The sequence below is a fragment of the Notolepis coatsorum genome (assembly GCF_963971535.1).
Source record: "Notolepis coatsorum genome assembly, chromosome: 1".
In the NCBI taxonomy this organism is placed as follows: domain Eukaryota; kingdom Metazoa; phylum Chordata; class Actinopteri; order Aulopiformes; family Paralepididae; genus Notolepis; species Notolepis coatsorum.
Window position 1 is genome coordinate 26,843,180 of NC_140165.1, and position 25,897 is coordinate 26,869,076.

Here is a 25,897-nt window from a genome sequence, read left to right on the forward strand (position 1 = left end):
CTTGTTCACGCGGTTTGACATAACACGGGTTTGTATGTTCGACAAAACGCTGCTGCTTGTGTGTCACTTCTTCCACATCCATCACGACTAGCGTTAGCCTCTAGCCGAGCCGAGCTACCAGAGGCTCCGCTCGGCGTCCCCAGCCGTCCACACCGCGAAGCAGCGGCCAGCTGTGGGGCGACAGACAGCACCGTGGAATCAATGCGATCAATCAGTTGGTGCTGCAGCAGCAAATCGATCATTCGTTCAGTCGGGATGCGGGGCGTGTTGTTTGTTATCGAGGCAAATCGTCTTGTTGATACGCTTTTCGTTGACATAAGTTAATAGCCATCATGACAGCTCTATGTCATCATTCTACGTCAAATGTATTATACTCTCTTTTCTGGACTCTTTTTGTATCACAAACGGTACTGTATTTGCAAATCTGGTATCATAAATGTATAGATGTAGCAGTACTGTCTATCTGTATGTCGTGTATGTCATATATGTTATGATGAATTGAAAATGGGGGACCCTGATGTAAACAAGACGAAAGTCTTTCTCTGGTCTGCATCCCCTTAACAATTGTGTGTACTGGGCTGTACTGTATTGTACCCATTCTGCAATCTGTTAATAAAGTTTTCAATCAATCATCAGCCACGGTTCGTGATGTTCAGCTCAAAGGGAAGGGGTTCTCCTGAAAAGGGGCGCATGCTAATCATTGCACCTCCTCGCGCATATTTTAAATCATGGTCTGTTGTTTCAATAAAAAAAAATGTGGGCATATTTATTCGATTAGATTCAATTCAAATGTATTGTCGTGGTCATACAGTGCAACGAAAATAAGTTTGCATCTAACCAGAGATGCAAATGTAACAGTAAAGTACAATGTACAGGAGTGTATAATAAACGAGTACTACTACTGAGTGAGTAATAATGCTAATCAGATGTATGTACATTGTTATTATGTTGTTATAGTATTATGTACAGTGATACAGGTATAAAAAGCACTATAGTAGTAAGTAAGCCATACTGGCCAGAGGTATAGGTGAGGGATATATATATATATATATATACTGGGAAAAGGGTTTTGTTCAGTATTGGTAACAGAGCCTAGACTCCAGTATAGGCAATGGGTTCAGAGTGTATGCGTTAGATTTGGAACGTTCACATAAATCACGGTTCATATCACGCTTTTGGGGCCATGCTTCGATATGTTTCAGCGGGGAGAAAGAATTCCTTCGCTAATTCAAATAGTATTTGATCAAAATTTGTTTTCATAAAATTAGTTTTGCCTTCAATGCATTAGCTGAAAGCATAAGGAACACATAGGCCTACTTTCTGTCCATTAATAATTTGTTCATTATAGGTGGCTTTCATATGGGTGCATTGGGTGGGTGTCAGGAAAAATCTTTTTTTCTGGTGTAATCAAGAGTTTTGGGCAGTCTGGTAACTCTGCTCTGGAGTCCATCCCTCTGTGTAGCCTCCTGTTGGATCATTCTTTGACAATTCGGTGTCTGTTCCAAGTTTGGAAATGACCTGTTGCTGAAGTAAACTTGAGAGGAAATAATGTTGTGGCTCGAGGTTATGCACTGAAATAACAAACGTGACCGCATCAGGCTGCATATAGTTTGCTATAAATAACAACATTTACAGATTTGATTATGGATTTTGACCTGTTTGAATATGCATAGAGAGGTTGTAAATAAATACGTTGAATACTTGTTTTTGCCTTCCCCGATCTATCTATCTGTTGCAACAGACCGGAGCGATGTGAACTGACTCATAATGTTAAATTGCGCAGCACAATTCTCACACTCAGTCGCTGTTTAATCCATCTCTATTGTAGACAAAACTAAATCTGTAATGCGCCAAAACAGCAGACTTAAGCGATGCTGGAGAATATTATGATATTAGCTTGTCTTGTTCACTTAACGTTACCAGTGGCCTAATTGTAATTTTCGAGACAAACTTACTGACACAGCTGCACTCACCACCTCGCCTCATGGACAAACAAAAAGGTCCCCAACAGATTTTGGATTTAAATGCTGCAGCCGGTATGAATTACTAATGTTAACTGACTGTAGTATTCCTTATTCTTAGTGTTGTATGACAGTAAATGGAAATAGTAAAAGGCCAATTAAAAAAACACTCCATACACACTGCAGGAGTGATGTAAAGGGTTCCACACAGTACCAAAGTAAACCCAGGAGTGATGCATTAGGCTACAGCAAAGCATTCCACACAGTACCAAAGTAAACCCAGGAGTGATGCATTAGGCTACAGCAAAGCATTCCACACAGTAGCAAAGTAAACCCAGGCCAGGAGTGATGCATTAGGCTACAGCAAAGCTTTCCACACAGTACCAAAGTAAGCATTAGGCTAGCAAAGCGTTCCACACAGTACCAAAGTAAGCATTAGGCTACAGCAAAGCGTTCCACACAGTACCAAAGTAAACCCAGGAGTGATGCATTAGGCTACAGCAAAGCATTCCACACAGTACCAAAGTAAACCCAGGATTGATTGAAAATTTTATTAACAGATCGCAGAAAGGGTCCCCCATTTTCAATTCATCATAACATATATGACATACATGACATACGGATAGACAGTACTGTTACATCTAGACATTTATGACATACCAGATCTACAAATATACAGTACTGATTATGAGTACAAAAAGAGTTTACAAAGAGAGTATATACATTTGAGGGGGAAGAAACTGTACATTGGAGGAGGTTGGGTAGGTGACCTACAGTACCAGTAACTCCAACGGTCTCTAGGTGCCCCAAACCGTGGCGGTAGAACTGAACGATATTCGGATATTTTACACAAACTGTTCCATCCCTAGTCTGCAGCATGGGGGGCTGCCCAGCTTGCTTCAAGCAGGCTAAGCAAAGTGCTGTAACAGTGATCTGGGTTGATTTGAGACATGGTCCTATGGACGTCCGTTATGCATACTTGCACTGTTCTATGTGCCAGGGTTTTACATAGTCTCATCATGTTATTGTCACTGTGTGGAATGCCTTGTGTAGTATCCTATTCGGATCATGATGTGTAGTCTGTACCTATTCGTGATCATACGCCTTTCCCTTGTAATCAAACTTGTTGTGGAAGTGAACAAGTGCTTGTGTACTCTGTTGAGAGAGACCTTTTCAAACCTCTCTCAAGCCTAGCAGGAGTTTTTATTCCGAACGACTGTTGCCAGGGAGGCATGGTTTTGACGAGACATGCAACCGAAATCTGACATAATCACACACTTGATGAATAATGGCTGATCAGGTTGAACAGGTTGCTGTGTGTGTAAGTGGGATCCCAGCTCTCTGGATGGTCACAGCTTGTTAGCCGGCCTGGCAGGCTGCCCTGCTTTGTTCTTACCCTGCAGGATTTTCTTGACAGCTGTCGGATTCAGATTTTCACTTAGATTAATTAGGGATGCACAGTCACAAACTGGCAAGGATACATTTCCACTGCAGATGCCAATTCTGCATCTTAAACTGTAAATATCAGCCGACACAGAGTACTGATCGGATCCATCATTACATCACATCACAGAGTACTGATCTGATCAACAATTATTGCATCACAGATTATTAATCTGATCTATTATTACATCAGGGATGGGCAAAACTCACAAGCTATTCGTTCACTGGGAACTATTTGACTACTAATCGAACCCCCCCCCCCCCTCACACATGTTATTACATCAGAGTATTGATCTGATCTATTATTACATCAGAGTTATCCATTATTGCACTATGACACTGCACTGATATTGGATGTCACAGAAATCAAAGCAAAGCAACTTGATTTTCTCAATGATATAGACACAGAAAGTTGTTGTTCTCTCTGATGGTGAAAAATATCTCATATCAAGGCCCATATCTTGGGCTTTGAATAGGGCTGCCGCGGTATTGATTTTTTCCTTACCGCACAAATTAGCGAAGCCATTCAAACCGCCGCGGTAACCGCAATAATAATATTTTTTAAATGTACTGTTAAAATAATTGGTTCCTAAATAAACTTTTCGAATGCATTTATTTCTGTAGTAGTCTATTCTTTATAGCCTCTAGTCTAATGTTAAATGTCTATCTTTATTCCAGTGTTACTTGTCATTAAAGAGGACGACTTTGCAGCAGGAATATTGGTTGAAAACAGCTGGCTGTTTAGCCTGTTCTTGAAACTGCTGGTCGCGACTTGCGGTAGCTAACGTTAACCAAACGCTTGGTTCAATAACCAACTAGGAATTAATTGACTGTGTCCTATCTATCTGCATCACGGATAATAATGTCATGGAATCGTTTGTTCAACCCAGTGGCCAGCGAATTAACACCAGCTAAAGCTAGTGATGGATCCGGTTATTACCCAGGGCTTAATCAAGAGTTAAACTGCTCACTCAGCCCTATCGTTACATTAGATAGCCAACAGTTTAATCCCTAACGTTATGTGTAGCTGGCTATCCTTCAACACATACCATAACATGGCCCAGGAGTACATTTTAGCTTATTCTACCAACCTGTTACAGACCGAGTTTATATACCCAGCAAATAAACTGAGCTAACGTGCTAACGTTAGGCAACTGCGCTCAGCACACACACACACACAAACAATATGGCATATTTAATGCTCCAGAACAGAACCAGAACTGACCTGTCCTCACTAACCGTGACCACTCCGTCTTTCGGGATCAAAACGGCAGCATTTTACGGCATCCGAATTAGGCCTGGGCGATTCTTGCTAAAATGTGAATCACGATTTTCCTCCCCAAGAATTGAGATCACGATTCTCTCACGATTATTTTTTATTTTTATTTTATAAAAACATTTATTGCACTTACATAACTTATATCTTAACTTACGGTATAACAAAGTGCTTGAGTGCTAAAAGTATCTTGTAATACAAAATAACTAGTCTCTTTTCCTCTTATTTTAGAACACTTAATCAAAGTGATTCACTTAAATGCTGCTGAACATAAAAAAAACTAGAATGTAAAATGTATGAATAAACTTAGGTGTGATTGCTTCATCAGTAATGAATGTTCGGTTATGGCTTTAGAATGTTCAGAGTGAAATAGGATGTTCCCTTAGGGTTTTAGAATGTTCAATTATGGTTTTAACCTGAAATAGAATGTTCAGTTACAGCTTTAGAATAAATAATAATACAAATAAAACCTCATCACATCATCACGCAGTTCTGTCTCGACTGTCATTCGACACTGGGTGTACAGAGCAGACAATGCAACATTTGAAAAGTATTAAGTAGCACTTGTCTAGCGTCTTGATCATTTTCTTAAACCCCTCGTTTTGAACGGTGTTGATTGACTTGATGGATATGATGATGTACTACTGTATAACGTTTGCGTTATTGAGGCTTGTGTGGTCTGACGGCTGGGATTTTGTGATGTGGTTGTCCTTCATTGCTAAATCATATTCGACTTTATGGTGACATTTGAGGTGGTTGTAGAGGTTGGTCGTGTTACCTTGCGTTGCTGCGATGGTGCCAAAGCATTGCTTGCAAAGTAGGACTCCTCCTTGTACACCATCGTCGGGTTTAATTAAACCCGAAAAAAGGGCGGCTACGTGGCGTAGTGGGCAAGGCGCTCGCCACAAAATGCTCGTCAGTTCGAGCCCAGCGCTTCACATTTGCTTTCAGTTTAGCTGGTCGTCCGTACTAATACACATTGGCCGTATTAGGGGGTGGGAAACTGATGGGTGGGGATCGGGCGTTGTGGACAGCGACTCCTACAGGTCGGTTGGTGCACCTGCGCAGTAGAATCAGGAAGTGTCGGGGGCAGCGTGAGCCTCCCATGCGTTACTCCTCGCCACTGAGAGATCGAGCTGCGCAGGTGAAAAGATGCGACTGCTGTTACCTCAAGTACCGGAGGGGACTTGTGCTATGTATGACTTAGTCCACATTGCAGCCGGCTTGTGGGAGGCAAGAAACAGCGTCCGTGACAGGGGAGGGTTGAATTGGATGATACGAAATTGGGATGGGAGAAAATATAGAAAATGGGAGAAAAAGTGGATAAAAAAAATGTAAACCCGAAAAAGTTCCATACACTGGAATGTGCTCCTTTTTTCGGTATAAGCACAGTAGTTGATATACATCACTCTCCCTCACCACCGGGATTTTCTTCAGTGTCGCTAATTTCTTTCTTTTTTCTTTAGCTTGAAAATGTTTTGTCTTGCTCGTTCGACACGTGCCGTGTTGTGTATGAGCTCAGCTGTTTACTCAGCTGAGTAGCCTGGGGGGGAGGGGCATTGTGGGGAGGGCAGCAGCGTTGTGGGGAGGGCAGCGGCAGTGAGCGCTGTGTGAGTGAGGAAGAATAATAATAGGAGCGAGTATTTTTAATGCAATTGATCTCCATTTTGATGCAAATACAAATATATCAGAATCGGCGTCATTTAGAAATAAGATTGCATAGGTCTATGAATCGAGATCGCGGTATTTTTACAATTAATGGCGCAGCCCTAATCCGAATGCCCTTCGATTGGGTTTTGCTACAAGATCCATGTTTTTAGCAGATTCAAAGCGAAAACTTCCCGTAGCAGCAAAACAAGTTCTGGGGTTCGATCAGAATGTTAACTGTGCAACTGCGAGTGGAAACCTTCGAACTCATGGTGTGAAGAAAATAGGCTATACACAACTATAATAATAATAATAATTATAAAACAAAAATTTAAACAGCCGGTTATGCGGTATTCAGCTTGACTCTGCGGTGGGCGTGACGTGATCGCGATAATGCGGTAACCGCGGCAGCCCTAGCTTTGAAGCTTCAGTTTTAATCATCAGCAAATAATCAGCGAATGCACAATAGGGCTGTGCGATATATCTACTATTGCAATATGGGAAATTTCATATCTCAAGACTCAAGTCAATAACGATATATCACAATATGGTACGTTTTCTGTAAATTCAATAAAACATATGTCTCAACAAAATGACCATACTTCATGACAACGTTTTGATAATCCATTCCTGAGTGTGAACTAAATACAAATGAAAGGCACGTGAGCACACACACACGCACACATGCAACACAGAAAACATCTCTCACCTCAGGATCTCTTTTTATTGCAGCTTGATGTAAACTACTGTGTTGTGTTTTTGCGTCAATAGTGATAGAAACGATACTAAGAGGAAAATATCTACAGATTGACATTTTTCTCTCATTCCACAATATCTCGTCATCGCAAACAGCCCGGCTAATGCGCAACGTTCTGGAGGATAAGTGATAGCTATATGTTTTTGATGTGGAGGGTAAATGATGGCTATAGGCTAATGGGCTTTGATGTGGAGGGTAAATGATAGCTATGGGGTAGGGGTGTAACGGTACAAAAAAACCACGGTGCGGTACGTACCTCGGTTTTGAAGTCGAGGTTCGGTATGGGTTTTCGGTACAGTGGGGGAAAGTTTGGCTTTCCATGTTCCACTCTGAGGGGTGATGTAGTGTGCAGTAACTAATTGTACTTGTAGGGTTGTCAACGAATATTCTATATTGAAATTAATAATCGACTTGTAAAATAATTTAAAAATAATAATTATATTAGATTGTGAAAAAAACAGCCCCCGGTGGGCGGTCGTTAGTGGTTAACATACCGTTGTATTCGTTCGGTACACTACACAGCTGTTCGGTACGGTACGGTACTAGGGGTGGGAATCACCAGTTTCATCATGATACGATATCGATTCTTTGGACAACGATACGATATTTGCCGATATCACAAAGTCTCTCACGATACAATACGATTAGATTAGATTCAGGTGCCTGCAATCGATATGAGATGATATCATATGCCCATTTAACACAATCAGTAACATTTAGATCAACTAAAAAAAGGTAACGAAAATATCATTTGACATTTGTATTTTTGAGCTCTTCCAGACATTTAAAGGAAAATCAATCTATTGTTTTTAATACAAATAGACCTCCTGTTCACTGTAAAGTGCCACGTTTTGATATATTGAGCTTTAAACTTTAAGCTCCATTTTTTGGAACTCAAAACTCAACCTAAAACCCCTCCCTACCTCCCTCTCCCAAACCGTTCCTACAACAATTTGTTGATGTTGCATGATCATGTATAGGCCTACATTTATTATGTATTATATTGTTTGTTTAAATAACATTTAAACATCAAACTCCTCTGACCTCATCTGGTCTTTCCAAAGACGTGCGTACACACACACACAGAAAGGGAGAATGCTATGCTGTAACGTCTACACACACGGAGCTACTGCTGTTGTTCTTGGGCGGATATGAGACTCGCCACAGGATTTTCAAAATAAGAGTATCGATATCAATCGATCTTATTACATTGCATCGATCCGATTCGATTGTTGATAATTACATCGATGTATCGATCTGGATCGATGTATCGTCCCACCCCTATACGGTACACACTGAAACGGTTAGGTTCGATACGGGTACCTTTACACACCCCTACTATGGGGCATTGGGGTTTGATGTGGAGGGTAAATGATAGCTATAGGTTTTGATGTGGAGGGTAAATGATAGCTATGGGTTTTGATGTGGAGGGTAAATTATATATTAGCTATATGTTTTGATGTGGAGGGTAAATGATAGCTATGGGTTTTGATGTGGAGGGTAACTGATAGCTATATGTTTTGATGTGGAGGGTAAATAAATGATAGCTATTAGCTATAGGTTTTGATGTGGAGGGTAAATGATGGCTATATGTTTTGATGTGGAGGGTAAATAAATTATAGCTATTAGCTATAGGTGGGCGGCTACGTGGCGTAGTGGGCAAGGCGCTGGTCGTTCATACTAATACACATTGGCCGTATTAGGGGGTGGGAAACTGATGGGTGGGGATCGGGCGTTGTGGACAGCGACTCCTACAGGTCGGTTGGTGCGCCTGCGCAGTAGAATCAGGAAGTGTCGGGGGCAGCGTGAGCCTCCCACGCGTTACTCCTCGCCACTGAGAGATCGAGCTGCGCAGGTGAAAAGATGCGACTGCTGTTACCTCAAGTACCGGAGGGGACTTGTGCTATGTATGACTTAGTCCACATTGCAGCCGGCTTGTGGGAGGCAAGAAACAGCGTTCGTGACAGGGGAGGGTTGAATTGGATGATACGAAATTGGATGGGAGAAAATATAGAAAATGGGAGAAAAAGTGGATAAAAAAAAAAGCTATTAGCTATAGGTTTTGATGTGGAGTGGAGGGTAAATGATAGCTATATGTTTTGATGTGGAGGGTAAATGATGGCTATAGGTTTTGATGTGGAGGGTAAATGATAGCTATAGGTTTTGATGTGGAGGGTAAATGATAGCTATAGGTTTTGATGTGGAGGGTAAATGATAGCTATAGGTTTTCTGAAAGTTCTCATGATTTGATGTCCTTGTCTGAGAAACACTGATTTTCAAAATGAATGTTTGAAAATGAAAGGAGGAGGGTGTGCATCTCGATCCGTTATGTATCTGGATACGAGATTCGGTACAATCCAATGTGATACGATTTGATGTGATACGATGTTATACAATTCCATGCCATACAACTCTAACGTCACGGTGACCAATTGCAGCCACTCTTATTGTCTGGGACCAAATACGGCCACGCCCCACTCCCAGCAAAAAGTGGGAATCTCTAGAATGGGTTTGGGGCGGCGCTGTATACGGAAGTAGCTCTCAACTCAAGGTGACGATTAGACAACACTTTTTTGTTGTCAGTAGATGGCAGCATTGGTTTAAAATTAAAGGCTGAAAATGTTGAGAACTACAACACTGCATTTCCCAAGAGCGTTAGCACAGGTCGCAGGTCACTGGGATGTGTCTATATTCTCTGACGTGATCTGAACAGCGTTAAACTATTACTGCGACCTCGGTATAGCGACCGAGAATGGCCAACTAATTATCTTAACAAAAGTGCGCTGGTAGCGTTACATATGTTGTCTAAAGGGGGACATATGGTACAATTTAAGATTCTAATGATAATCGGCATATAAAGGACAAGATAAAGCATCGTTAATTTGTAAGAAACCTCAATGAAAACGGCGCAGGGTGCTATTGTTATGAAAATGTGATAGAATCCTATAAAAATGTGGACGCATTTGGCCTACGTTCCGTTATACGATTCGATGCAAAGCAAGTTGTGATCTGACAAAGTCTTACCATATTTTCACTGTCACCAGGTGTCAATTAGCAAGTATAGTGAGTAGGGATGTTTCAACTGAACTCGACTGTTTTTTTTGAGGGTCCTCGATTTTCTGTGCATTATGTCTGTGGAGCGAGACATAATAAAATCGATAGCATGTATCCGTGTGTGTGTGTGTGTGTGTGACTCTGCGCAATATTTCGTTATTGCTGCTGCCATGTGATTTTTGGTTTGTTCTAAAAATAGCATTCGTTGCTCACGCCCATCTCTAATAGCCAGTTAGCTTGATACCATTAACTACGGTTGTGAACATTAGAACGCTTACTGCTCCCACTGCTTGATTAGAGTAGCTGGACTGGTTCGCTGTGAAAGGGTGATTCTCGGGGAGCTCCAGTAGCTCACCACGTACCGCGAGTGCTATTTCAGCGCCGTGGACAACCGTGCTCGTCACGGATCTGGGGCTGAGCGCGTTCGAATCCCGGACGGCAGCCGTGCCTTTCCCAGAGTGTCTTCCCCCCCATCTGAACCCTTTCAGCCTGCTTCTGTCGGTCGAACTTGACCAAGTATGAATGCGATGAAAAAGCGATAAACGCTAAAAAGAACCAGCTGACTGGTCAAAGTTTAAAAAAAAGAAAGGGTGATTCTCTGACTAAAAGAACAGGAATTCTGATGCCGCTCTGAGCTTACGGATGGTCCAGTTCGGGAGGCCAATGCCAACAGCCAATTCGGTCATAAAGAAAGGTACTGTCTGGAGCACACAGATCATCTTTAGAAAAATATTTAATAGAGTGAAAAAAATCACTAATGTTTCAACACAAACGTGTCTTCTAGAGCCATATGAAATCCGCAATCGTGGAATTGAGCAATAAAAATGGAATTGACTGTAAATATATATATATATAATATTATTATTTTTTTTTAATGTTGTGGGACTTGTACAGCACTTTGTTCAACTTTGTCAGTGCTGTAAAGTTTAAACCTTTTTAAATCTTAGACAAACAAAACACTTTGCTTTCATGAAATATTGTAAGCCGTCATTTGAGGCTTTATAAAAGCAGCACAATGAACACAAATCTGTCAGTGCCGAGTCCGACCTCATCTTAAATAACAAACAGCATTGCTTGTTGTAATTAACAAAGAGAGGCAGAGTTGATTTTGCAAAAAAAAATATATATATCATTTATATTTTTATATTTTTTAATAATCAAATTTTATTTTCATATTCGAATCCCATGCCCATCGAACGAAGCTTCGAAGTATTTAAGACAGCCCTATTAAATGGACTGTTATATCTTATTAAATTGTGGACATTTATTCATTCCCACTTATTAGACACTATTTCTGATGGTAAAATGAGCGTACAAAGCAAAATACAGAATTTTGAAATATTAAAACGGAAAAAACTGAATTTGGAAAAGAATAAAATGGATTTTGGAAAAAAATAAAACGGATTTCATATGGCTCTAGTCAAGAGTGATACATGGCGTCAGAAACAGACTATTTTCGTTAGTGACTTTTTGCACCCTATTAAATAAAGATGATCTGTGTGCTCCAGTACTTCTTAGTTATTTTCTTTTTAATGACTATATGATCCAAATCTGAGTAGCACCGGTCCTCATCTGAACAGGTTTAGGTTCACTTTGATAAACATTGTTACTCAGCTGATAGAGTTGTACCCTTCCTGTGCTGACTTGTCGTACAAAACTGGTAAGTCGCTTTGGATAAAAGCGTCAGCTAAATGACTAAATGTAAATGTAGGGGATAGAGGGGAGGGGTTTCTCAGGCTCTGCCAAGAGAGGTCTGGAGAAATTCACAGTGTAATATGTTATTAAACTATAAACTCCAACCAACACATCAGATCAAAACAAATGACATAAACAAAGCACAACACCAAGTGAGGCTCTTTTGCCTCAAGGTCACGTTTGACGGCATTACAGATTTTAAGTAGATTAAACATAAAGACTACTATTCTAAATCAACAAATGTATCAAACTAAATACATTTATTTTAATTGATGGGAGCACTAACATTTCTGTTTGACATTTGAAAAAGCCAGATATAGGTCCAATTAATTGTCCAGAGAGGTCCAATTAATTGTCCAGAATGACTGATAAAAATACAGCCTGAATATTGCAGGGTGGAAAGAATATATTTACATAAGGTTAACAGTCTATGCACAGGCTATACACAGGCTAATACAGTCTATGTGAGTTAACTATTCACTTGAGGTGGCAGTGATTATGTGAGAGGGTAACCTGGTATCAGCCACTAGCATCATTAAACATTAGACGGTACTCGGAAGTACTGTTTAAAAAATGGAAGGGTTTGTGCCTATCTGGTAGAATGGAAGGGATTCATCGTCTGTAAAAGCAGGTCTGATAATTGTACGTACATCATTGGATGTCATAATTGGCTGCAAAGACAGGAAGGATGTGTCCATCTCCTGGAAAACCCTGTTTCCCCTTTTGTACAAGAATTAGCTGATCCAGCATCCTTTGAAGTTCCTGTTTGTGTGTGCAGCTATGCCCACAGTCTGACCTCCTGGCACTGTCATTTTCTCTAGGGTTGCAGATAGAAACTTTCCGGTGAAAAATTCTGATAATGTTCTAGTAGTTTTCCACAGGAAGATAAGCTCGAGAATTTTGGTAATTGTGCCCAATTAAAAATAAAACATGTTTGCTCATAATAACATGTCTTGTTTTTTGGCGCAAATACACATAATAAGGCAATACTTTCGTTAAAATATCCCCCTTTTTATCGGGAATTTAGTAGACTTGCAACCATCTGCATGCACTAACTCCTGATGACTCAAATCTAGTGCCTAAAGACAGATTGGTGCATCACTACCATGCCATTCAGCAGTTAGTATGAGTCATAGTACTGTAGGAGTACTGATGACTAGAATGTAGTGCCTAAAAACAATGAAGTGGGTTGATATTGTGTTTGCCACAACAGTACATGATGGAGACATGCAATTTGCCACAATGATACTAAATATTGTTGTACCAATGCGTCACAACAAATATCACACCAATTGGCCTGATGGTGGTGCTATATATATATCAAAGGCTCAAAGTCAAACTTTGAAAAGCCATAACTTGTACGACTTACACAACATTCTGTAAACACATACAATTACCCTTGGTCTGCAACTGTACCATGTTCTCCATATAGGACCCCCCCCCCCCCCCAAGTACTCCCCACTTTTGTCATAATCTCATCACGATTATTAAACACGATTACTCATTGATATGAGAACATCATATGTCTTTTTCTTTTTATCCACTTTTTCTCCCATTTTCTATTTTTCTCCCATCCCAATTTCGTATCATCCAATTCAACCCTCCGTTGTCTCGAACGCTGTTTCTTGCCTCCCACAAGCCGGCTGCAATGTGGACTAAGTCATACATAGCACGAGTCCCCTCCGATACTCGAGGTAACAGCAGTCGCATCTTTCCACCTGCGCGGCGCAATCTTTCAGCGTCAGGGGTCTGCGCTTTGGAGGGGCGCCGCCCCCATCGCTTCCTGATTCTACTGCGCAGGCGCACCAACCGACCTGTAGGAGTCGCTGTCCACAACGCCCGATCCCAACCCATCAGTTTCCCACCCCCTAATACTGCCAATGTGTATTAGTACGGACAACCAGCTAAACTGAAAGCAATGTGGCGCGCTGGGCTCGAACAGGCGAACCCAGCATCTCCAGTATTCGTGGTGAGCGCCTTGCCCACTGCACCACGTAGCCGCCCTCAGAACATCATATGTCTACGACTGAATTTGTTTTACCTTTCTTCTCGACCAAAGGCCTCTCTGTCATCTCTTCTACAATTTAATTTACCAAAGATGTTTAGAAATGACTGGAGAAATGTGCCGTGGCTCCCTCCTCCCTCTGAACACGAGCTGCTGAAGCTACGGTTTGGGCTTGAGGGGGGAGGAGTGGAGCGCACTGCTGTGAAAGAAGGGTGCGCTGCATTTACGATAGTGTTGTCACGATACTGGAATTTCTAACTTCGATACGATACCTTGAAAAGTATCGATATTCGATACCATTTTCGATACCACAGGGAAAAGATTTTAATCTTAAAATGTAAATTTCTTTCTTTTTATTTTTTTAATTTAGCTTTTGTTGCTGGTCGATTCTCCTCACCTTTTGACACAAGAAAATATCAAACCAAGATGAATTTCCCTATTTGGATTGAAGTGCAAACCTAACTTTCACCAATCTTCATTTAAAAAAAAAAATTATAATAATAATAATAATATATATATAAAGTTACTCTTGATCAAACAAAGATGAATGTCCCTATTGGGATTAATAGTGCAATAACTTGGTTTTTCACCAAACTTCACTTAAAACAAATAAAAGGTGCCTCTTGATCATCAAACAAGAATGAATTTCGCTATTGGGATTAGTAAAGTGCAAATCTAACTTTCACCAAACATCACTTTTTGTAAAATAAAAGGTGACTCTTGAGAGATTTTTTTTAATCGATAGTGCAGAAAGTATCGATATTGTGGGAAATTAGTATTGAAACTGTTTTAAATATTCAGAATCGATATGTATCGAAAAATCGATATTTTTGACAACACTAATTTACGACACAAAATCAGAGCACCACGGCATGCGGCACAATAATGGCTTTATCTCAATTATCGTGGGAAGATAAAATCCTGATTTAAATTGAAACTCGATTAATCGCCCAGTTCTACTCCCAGGTTGTCCAAGTGATCCTCATAAAACCTGCTGAGTGGCATATACGGACAAACGTCTTTCATGGTGTAATTGTGCAGGTCGCCAGGCCAAACCACGTGACTCACCACATCCAGTCAAATTCTGGAAAAACTTGTTGTAAACAGACAGTGAAGTGTTACTCTTAAATTCTTTGTCAGATTTGCACCAAACGTCACACACGTGTGTGCGCTCCATGATTAGGGATGGGTACCTTTCACATTTGAACCGGTACCGGTACCTGTGAATCGATACCGGTACCCAACGGTACCTTTTTTCTGTACTTTAGTCTCAAGAAATCTTATTTACCTACCTCAGTCGTAAAAAAAAAATCCAAACTTAAAATTTCGACAGTTTTCGGCTTGTCATTGCTCCGACTGCTTTGTTGTTGAATCAAGTCAAATCCTAGGTAAGCATATATTGTGAACGTTGACATGAAAAGATGGTTCGGTAGTACCGACGTGTTTCGGTTCGGTGCCTCAAAAGTACCGAATTCGGTACCCATCCCTATCCATGATGGGGAAGAGGTGTGCAAAGTTTGGTGTCATTCAGCCACATGGTGGCGATATTCACAAAAACCACAAGAGACGTGAAACTTGCCCCAATGATGCATATTGGTGTGCCAATGCCTCACACCAAATCTCGCATCAATTGACTAAATGGTTGTGCTACAATCAAAGGTCATATTGTACAACTTTGAAAAGCCATTATCACTTGTACATCATGTATTACTTGTACACCATGCATACAACTGACTAAGGCTGTCCCCAAAGCCTGTTTTTGGGATTCGAACTTCGTCAGGGTTTTTCGAATGAACGTTCGAACCTTTGTTTCTTTTTTAATTAATTAAATTTTTTTTTTTTATAAATATCCTCAAACTACATCCTCAATTTGAATAAAGTGATTAATCTGATTAAATTAGTATTTTTCTTTATTAAATCAACTTTCCAGACCCAGACCCAGCCCAGGGAGAAGCCTCACCCCAACTAAATCAATAAAATCAACTTTCTAATGAATATAACTATATAATCAGTTTTAATACTTACTATAATATTAGTGTAGCCTAATCTTTATCTGCAACTGTGAAGAAAAACCCCATTGGTTTAAACTTTAAACAGAATGAATAATCTTTTTAATTTTTTTAATAAAAGATTCAAATGTTGATTTCGAATGCCAACGTAACAAACGAACGTTCGGGCTCAGCCTTACAACTGACGCAACACTTACCCAGCTGTCCTTAGTCTACATCACTGGTCTTTGCCACGCGTTTCCTGCGGCCAAATTGCTTACAGCTTATCATGAAGTGTTTGTTTACAAAAGTTTCATACAAACGTTCCATGGTGTAACTGTGAGTGTTTTGTCCTCTGTTCCCCTTCAGTCACCAGACAAACACAGGGCGCTGGAGGAGACGAAGAACTACACCACCCAGTCCCTGGCCAGTGTTGCCTACCTGATCAACACCCTGGCCAACAATGTCCTCCAGATGCTGGACATTCAGGCCTCACAGCTCCGCCGCATGGAGTCCTCCATCAACCACATCTCACAGGTAGGGAGTCCTCCATCAACCACATCTCACAGGTAGGGAGTCCTCCATCAACCACATCTCACAGGTAGGGAGTCCTCCATCAACCACATCTCACAGGTAGGGAGTCCTCCATCAACCACATCTCACAGGTAGGGAGTCCTCCATCAACCACATCTCACAGGTAGGGAGTCCTCCATCAACCACATCTCACAGGTAGGGAGTCCTCCATCAACCACATCTCACAGGTAGGGAGTCCTCCATCAACCACATCTCACAGGTAGGGAGTCCTCCATCAACCACATCTCACAGGTAGGGAGTCCTCCATCCGCTACATCTCACAGGTAGGGAGTTCTCAATCAGCTACATCTCACAGGTAGGGAGTCCTCCATCAACCACATCTCACAGGTAGGGAGTCCTCCATCAACCACATCTCACAGGTAGGGAGTCCTCCATCAACCACATCTCACAGGTAGGGAGTCCTCCATCAACCACATCTCACAGGTAGGGAGTCCTCCATCCGCTACATCTCACAGGTAGGGAGTCCTCCATCCGCTACATCTCACAGGTAGGGAGTCCTCCATCCGCTACATCTCACAGGTAGGGAGTTCTCCATCCGCTACATCTCACAGGTAGGGAGTCCTCCATCAACCACATCTCACAGGTAGGGAGTCCTCCATCAACCACATCTCACAGGTAGGGAGTCCTCCATCCGCTACATCTCACAGGTAGGGAGTCCTCCATCCGCTACATCTCACAGGTAGGGAGTTCTCCATCCGCTACATCTCACAGGTAGGGAGTCCTCCATCCGCTACATCTCACAGGTAGGGAGTTCTCAATCCGCTACATCTCACAGGTAGGGAGTCCTCCATCCGCTACATCTCACAGGTAGGGAGTTCTCCATCAACCACATCTCACAGGTAGGGAGTCCTCCATCCGCTACATCTCACAGGTAGGGAGTTCTCAATCAGCTACATCTCACAGGTAGGGAGTTCTCCCCCAGCTACATCTCACAGGTAGGGAGTTCTCCCCCAGCTACATCTCACAGGTAGGGAGTTCTCCACCAGCTACATCTCACAGGTAGGGAGTGATCCTTTATTGCCCCTAGACTCTTTCAGATTTAACCATAATATTTGTTTCAAGAGGACTGTTTTGCTCTTTGTCCATGTAGATGCACCAGGATGCACCTACATGCACATCTAGATGGTACAGCTTAACTTGAAATATAATGTCTTATTGGCTATGTCGACACGTATACATAAAATGCAGCTAACTTGAAGAAACCCTCCCACCACCCTTTCTGCGACTCCCCCTCAGACGGTAGACATCCACAAAGAAAAAGTAGCCAGACGGGAGATTGGCATCCTCACCACCAATAAGAACACTTCCCGGACGCACAAGATCATCGCCCCGGCCAATCCCGAGAGGCCTGTGCGCTACATTCGTAAACCCATCGACTACAGTCTACTGGATGACATGGGCCACGGAGTCAAGGTAGGCTGCACCGCGCTTGTTATTGAGCAACGATTAGCTGGATTTGTTGCAATGTGGTGTAAAAGGCCTGCCTTGTTTCACCTGTAGTCATAAGTGCATAATGTTTGACTCATGGCTGCAGGCCATATTGGAAAAGCCTATTCAAATTCAGTCAGGCAGTTTTGTGGTTTCAACAATGACGAGGATCAGGCCTTTCTTTGAATAAAGATGAGGTAGTAGTAAAATAAATATAGGTGTTGGCTGTCTGACACAACAAAGACAGGTGTGGCTCTTAAAGGAATCCCTTAGGTTTCAATCATGTCATTTGGCTGTTATTGCTTGAACGTGGCGGGCTGTTAAATCACTTGCATGTGTAAATGTTTTCTCCTCGTTTTCTACACTAATCCTCTGCTTTCCTCTTCTCCCCCTCTTTCCGCTTGCCTTATTTACCTCTTAAAATGAACCTTAGTGGTTGCTAAGGTTTAAGGTAAGAATCTTAAAAAAGCTCTTACAAAACGAAGGGAACTTCTTAGGGAACAGAGTTGTTGTGTGTGTATGTGTGTTTGGTTTTCATTTGTATTGTTTTGTTTTTGCAGCCATGGAATTGTTGTGATGCAGAATATCATGCAGTGTTTGTTTACAACACTGAGACTGTGATAAAGACCTAGTTAACACTTGGACTTGTGTCGTGATGCTGTTCTCTCGCCGTGGCATCCGGTGCGGTTGATGGTAACTTGGTCTCGACCTCTGTGTCCTGCAGGCCAGCGCTCAGAACATGAAGGCCGGGGCAGGCGGGCTCCCTCGCACCAACCCCCCCACACAGAAGCCCCCCAGCCCGCCCATGTCGGGGAAGGGGACGCTTGGGTACGTAAAGCACCACCTCAGGCCGGTGTGTCGGCAGGGAGTATCCTGGGACGTTTGTGGCTTCAGGAGTGTAGCAGCAAGCCCCTTTTAGAGAGGCGACTGCTTTCTTTGTTTCATCAGCCCCTTAACACATTCGGCGCCATGGACTAGTCTGGGCCCGTGGTAGCTAGGCCAAGCATTAAAACATAGGACTTCGTCACCTTGTTTGCAGGGCTATATTCTATTCTATATTATAGCTATGGATACAATACTATGGCCCATTTGACATCAAATATCTATCGTTCAATATGTGAAAAAGAATGAAATTTTCCATCCATACGTTCCCGTGTTATACCGTGGTGAATATAAGTATAGTTATAGCGTGGTCTGGGGTAATTCCCGAAAGGCTGAGTAATAGCCATATGTGTGTATTCTACTAAAAGCGTTGCCATTTCTTGCCTGGACTAGCTACTATTCTCAAATCAAATCTATATCATAGTTATTATGTTTAATTATGAATGCATGAAAGGGGGGGGGGGGGGTCGGTTTTTGATGCTTTGATCGTCACCAACGGAATACGTTGTGGACTAACGTTACACACATACGCTCGGATCACAATGAAGACATGCTTGGATCAATGCAAGATTGATATCATATAGCCCTTACCTTGACTAGCATGTACCCCAAAATGAATATTCCAATTATCTGATCGCCATTCCAAGTATTGATGTCCATCGTGTCGCCAACATAATCCACCACACAACATGCATCGGGAGTATTTGATTCTTCTCAATCCAAGCGTTATAACCGCGCGTCCTGCCCGGAGAAAAATAGCCGACCCGGACCCATATAATCGACGCACAGCCCAAGACACAAGGTTTCAAAGGGTGCTCGATACCGCCGCCTGGTAGGATGCGGCCGGTATTGCACTTTTGCGATCTCAGACTCATTCCCTATGATAACACCAGGCTCCCTGGATGGATAATGAATACAAATATCGGAAAAAAGAATAAACGACCAAAACCCGAGATATCTCGGGTCTAGCGCCCAACCGCTGGGGAGTTAACCCGACTTATCTTGGGTTTAGTGCCCAACGTGTTAAAAAAATATTTTGCGGGTTCAAAATTAACATTGTCGTGTGCACGTATCCCCTCCCTACTTCCCATTTCCCCACGTGGAATGCACCTGATGCTAAATTACAAGCTGGCGCTCTAGTGCAACATCTAGAATGTTATCTATAGCACCTTTTTTATAGCACCACAGGCAGCACAGTGGCACAGTAACGAGCACTGCAGCCTCACAGCAAGAAGGTCCTGGGTTCAGACCCCAGCAGGAGGGCCTTTCTGTGTGGAGTTTGCATGCATTGCTCTCTCCCCTTGTTTGTGTGGGTTTCCTCCAACATCAAAATACCTGCATGTTAGGCAGGGACTACAGATGAATTTGCTCATTAGCTGTAACTCTGGCACATGTACATTGATGTGGAAACAAAACGTGTTGATTCGTGTGCACTAAACTTAAAACCAATTTTTTAAGGATGTAGCAATACCAACTGCTAGGGGTGTCAAGAGTCACTTTATTGTCCCATCAGCTGGGAAATTTGTCTTGGGCTTACACCCACACTACAGCCACAGACCCATACATACAGACATGACACAATGTAAAAGATACAGTAAGGTACCTGCAAAGCAGGATGTCTGGCAACACCACATATGACATATATAGAATAGTATAACCAAATATTGGTTATCGATTATATAACAGCCAAATATCAGTTATTCGATAATTGCCTGCTATTTATCTGGCACTATTTAAAAGTTTAACTGAGATTGGGATAAAGGAGTTTTTAAACCTATTTAGTCTAGAGCGTGGAATTCTAAACCTCCTCCCAGAGGGCAGTAGCTCATACTCGGCATGTAAGACATGGGAGGGGTCCGAGACAATTCTATTGGCTAGCCTTAGAGTAGTCCATGCAGTCTGCATCAGACGGACCAGTTTGGACTTTAGTTGTACAGACGGGTTACCAAACCAAGCTGTAATACCGTATCTGATGAGACTCTCTAATCTAATTGGTAAAAAAGTAACATACATTTTTGATCTACACCATGAACTCTAAAGGTGCTCCCATAGTCGAGCGGACCGTACACAGAGCAGACTCAAAGCGTACCCAAAGCGGACTCCAAGTGCGAAGCTCCTATTTTCTAATGCGCGGAAGTCCGCACTGCTGACTTGGTGTCACACAAAACGCTGCTCTGCGTTTTGGTTGACGTCGACCTGCATTTAATGTGACGCCGATCTGCATTTTACTCTGACCACTCGCTTTTTCACTCACAAAAGAGAATGGCTTTTCTAAATGAAGTGTGTAAAACTGCCAGTTTTATTTCGAAATATTGGAAATGGAGATAACATAGTCTATGTTATCTCCGTAGGAAGACATGTAGGAAATTGGTCCGCGGAGGTCCGCTCGACTATGAAAGCTCAAAGAGTCCAGCGGACCTCCGCGGAGTCCAGTCCGCGTAGGCGCGTACAGTCCGCTCAACTAGGTAAAAAGCACAGGGAACTTACTATATACCCTGGGGAGCTCCAGTGCTCAGGGTTCTAGATTCTGAAAGAGTGCCGTTAACACTGACCCGCTGTGTACGGTTAGTTAAAAAGGAATGATACCATTTGTCGGTACACGTATCTGTACCGAACCGTTTCAGACCTTCGGTTCAGTATGTGCTGTGTACCGAACAAATGCAACGGTACGTTAACCACCAACGGAACACATGTGCAGAATTTTTTTCAAAACTCCCAAGTTCACCCCTTCCCAAAATATAATTTGCGCAAAGGGCCGAATGGTCGTTCAGCCCACGCACAACACTGAGAGATTACCTGTAATTTAGCATAGCTTCATAGTGTGGCGAACACACGCACACGCACACCCTCTCTCTCTCAGTGTGTGAGGTGGAATTGGTGCTAGATTGAGAAGGGGCGGCCTCTCTGAGATCAAATTAATGATAGTTTCCGGCATATAGAACGGACATTCATATACAGCAACGCGCCTCCGAACAAGGTGTCTCTATTCAATAACGTTTTACCCTGAGGTATTTACAATAAACAGAAAAGTAGGCTACTTACATTCTTGACACTAGAACTCCCAAAATAACATTAGCATAAAAAAGAAGGTAGGCCAGCTGTAGTAAATAGCTTGCATAAAACTGTCTCGAGGTTCCACAAGTTAATCAAAATCCGAAGTATTTCCAACCGGGGCTTGAGATGCTCCGAGTGCAAATCACTGTCTTTGCGACCGGTGGTCGTGGTTGTTGTTGTTGTTGTTCATTTGTTGGCACGTTCTTCAGCTCAATGACGTTGCGTGTCTCCTATCCGTCATGCAGCACATTTAGGCCCACGCCCACCGGGGGCTGTTTTTTTCACTATCTTTTCATAATATTTATTTATATACTGTGTGTGTGTGTATATATATATATATATATTTTTTTTTACAAGTCGATTATTAATTTGAATATAGAATATTCATTGACAGCCCTACTTAACAGTTATTGCACACTACAGTACATCACCCCTGAGTGGAACATGCAAAGCCAAACTTTCCCCCACTGTACCAAAACCCGTAACGAACCGTGACTTCAAAACCGAGGTACGTACCGAACCGTGGTTTTTATGTACCGCTACACCTGAACTTATCATCTGTTACATTTACCCAACAGGCTATTTGGTTTGGCTGAGATTTGTCACCATTAGAGAAAGCCACTGTGTAAGAAATACAGGTAATACAACCTTGGTTGCACATCATATTCTAGTATGAGGGGAAACGTCTTTTAGTCTAATATCAAACAGGTGCATCTTATCTTTTTTTTTTTTTTTTTTTGTAAATACAATTAATATCCTCTGGGTTGTTTAATCCTATGAGGTGCATGATCAAACTGATTCAGAGTTCGAATGACGATGTCACAATGACCTCTGGCCACAGAGAGCTATAAATATTCTGACTTCCAGCTCACATCTCAAAAGGTTAAAGGGATAGTTTATAAATGATTTAATAACCTTAGCCCCTACCTACCAATGATGATGATGTTGATTGGCAGGTCTTTTCTCAGCACAATCCAAGCTGTTCTTGATACTAGTTACTTCATACTAGAGGCATCAGTGAGTCTCAGTTGGCTTGTACAGACAGGAGCTCGACCCCATTGACTTTGCATTGGTTTGTGACTAACTAACTGGAGCTGGTATGAGGAACAGCATGGATTGTGCTGAGAAAGGACTCTACTGATCAACTTCATCATTGATAAGTAAGACATAGGGCCAGGGTTCCAAAAATCACAACTATCCCTTTTTAAAAGATGTTTCTCAGTCCCATTGTCTAATCATAGCAGCGTCCCGTAGACGAGATCTTTTCTTCTCTTGTTATGGAGGCGGGAGTTCTCTAGGAAGCCCTCCTGCGTCGTGGCGAGGCTGAGACGGGTGGTGAGCTCTCAGATCTCTGCGCCCACAACCTTTTCCCTGGCATTTCCTCTAACGCCGGGACTTGAGGCGGGCTTGTACCACAAAGGTCACCGGCAGCGTTTCAGTGATTGATAGATTAGTTAATCATACGGGGGTGGCTGTGGCAAAACAAAGTAGCAATAACGAAAGCCATTTCCTGCAACTTAAAAACTTTTTGAATTTTCTTTTCAATAAAATAGCAAACACAAGGGTAAGTTCCAAATAAGTTATTTATTTAAGTATATGGTTGCACAGTTGTTTAGCGTTGAACATGAAAACACACACACACACACACACACACACAGTGGAACAAGAGGACAAAGCAATAAGCAATTGCATATTAGACAATGATTCGTCTGTTTCTAAGTTGGCCTCAAGTTTTCACTGCAAATTTTGTGATGTGGTCCTGTGTAGGGGTGGAACGGTTCCCAAAAAAAAATCACAGTTCGGTTCATATAGAAATTCTTTCAGTCGTGGTTTTTGGTTTGGCGCGGTTCAATGGGGAGGGAAAAAATGCCATTGCCAAATCAAATGGTATTTGGTGGAAAAAATAAAAGTTGTGCCTTCGATGTATTCGCTGAAAGCATGAGGAACACAGGCGGCTCTCACTCCAGTATAATGAGTTGTGGGTAGTCTAACTTTGCTCTGGGGGTGCATCTCTCTGAAGGTCTACTGAGTGTATATAGTGGGCATGTCGGATACTTCTTTGACAATTATGCTCCCTACGCAGGGCTTTTCCCAGGACTTTCAAACAAGATGGTGCAGAGTCTCAACCAGGGGGTGGTCCGGAGGGGGGGCTGTGGCCCCCTGTTTGAGAGGCAAAAACATTTTCAATAAATTAGCTGTAATTTCCTGCAACTTAAAAACACAATTTCAATAAAATAGCAAACACAAGGGTACGTTTTAGAGATGGGTCCGATCCAAGATTGGTATCGTGTTCCGATATGACGTAATTCAGGTATTGGACTTGGCCTGACTTCACCGATCCACATACCCGATCCAGATTCCACAGCAGGGCTTCTTTTTTTAATAAATACAATTAGTATCCTCTGGGTTGTTTAACCCTAATGAGGTGCATGATCAAACTGATCCAGAATTCTAATGACGATGTCACAATGACCTCTGGCCACAGAGAGCTATAAAGATTCTGACTTCCAGCTCACATCTCAAAAGGTTAAAGGGATAGTTCACATTTTATAACCTTAGCCCCCACCTACCAATGATGATTGGTGAGCCTCAGTCGGCTTGTACAGACAGGAGCTCTACCCCATTGACTTTGCATTGGTTTGTGACTTGTTTAACACTTTCTATGCCACGAGGTGGCGCCAGAGTTAGCGCTTCAATGACACCATCCACTTTAATGTTATCGTTAATATCGCCTAATCTATGTTTTAAATTATGGCTATGTGTCTAATCTGCCCGTCGCTTATCAAAGAATCCTTTTCCAGTCAGTGCTGTCAAGGCAGATTGGTTTTTTATTGCTTCATTTACGTTTGAGAGCATTTTGAAAAGCACCCGTTTTGAGGTAAAAAACAGTCCATTCTGGGGCATTCTATGATAATCGTCTTTTACTGGAATATTCCAGAACGTTGATATTTGTCTGCCTATTTATGAATCGTTTTCAAATAAACGCTAGATGATCAATATTATACGTACACACACGCCCATTCGAGGCGTGCGCTGATAATAGCCGTGTTCATTTCCTCATGGATTTTTTTCAGTAAAACCGATAGAGCCCATTTCACAAAACAGCCTACCGGTATATCTTCATCAAAATGAGTCTGATTATCCTAACACTGATGACATAGATTCCTTACCTGACATCAGATGGTATCCAACTGGTATATTCCAATTCCTGATCACCATTCGAAAAAATCGATAAGTGTATAGATCCAATGTGTGTACAGTGTAACACATGATTCCGCGGGGCTGAGAGCCCCCTGAATGAACCCTGGTACTCCGGCTGCATGGGTGGACTGGAAAATGTGGAGTACAGGATTTTTCCCCCCATCCATTTTCATTGAGTCCATTCCAAAATCCCTTATGTCATCTGGGAGACGATAGGGGGCGCTTTTTTCCACATCTGATCGCCGGCGGCACTCGGGTATACTAGGGTAGGCTCGCGTGATGCAATATGATTTCAGATCGCTAAAAAAATCAGAGAAATCTTGTGAGTGGCTTTCAACGAGATATTAATAATTCCGAGAATACTCGTGAGTGGCAGTGAAAGTGTTAACACTTTCAATGCCAAAGACGAGATATCCTGTTTGTTCATGCCGACCGTTCATTGCCAACGACGAGATATCTAGTTTTTTTTTTTTATTAGCGATTTGAATTCCTCATTTTACTTATCAGACAAGTCACCCGAGAGGATCGGATTCATTGCAGAGCCCCAAAACAGCGTGGAATACATATTTCCAGTACCCAGGTAAGGAATCTATTTTACCAGTCTTAGGATAATCGGATCTTTTTTCACAGAGATATCAATGTGTGTGTGTGTGTGTGTGTGTGTGTGTGTGTGTGTGTGTGTGTGTGTGTGTGTGTGTGTGTGTGTGTGTGTGTGTGTGTGTGTGTGTGTGTGTGTGTGTGTGTGTGTGTGTGTGTGTGTGTGTGTGTGTGTGTGTGTGTGTGTGTGTGTGTGTGTGTGCTGATCAGGAAATGAGAGAATCGATTTTTCAGCTCTCTTCTATAGCGTGCAGAAGTACACATACTATCGATAATCTAGCGTTTATTTGAAAACGATTCATACAATGTTTTTTG

At 42.1% G+C, this 25,897-nt stretch overlaps 1 protein-coding gene across 3 annotated transcripts in view; it reads left to right on the forward strand.

The window, feature by feature from the left end:
• The window catches only part of abi2b (abl-interactor 2b), a 56,296-nt gene that overhangs the window by 412 nt on the left and 29,987 nt on the right, over positions 1 to 25,897 (forward strand). For all 3 annotated transcript variants that reach the window (XM_084326368.1, XM_084326369.1, XM_084326370.1), the window contains exons 2-4: positions 16,196 to 16,363; positions 17,657 to 17,833; positions 18,573 to 18,676. In XM_084326368.1, the coding sequence (XP_084182494.1) occupies positions 16,196 to 16,363; positions 17,657 to 17,833; positions 18,573 to 18,676 (449 nt within the window). The remainder of the gene's footprint in view (positions 1 to 16,195; positions 16,364 to 17,656; positions 17,834 to 18,572; positions 18,677 to 25,897) is intronic.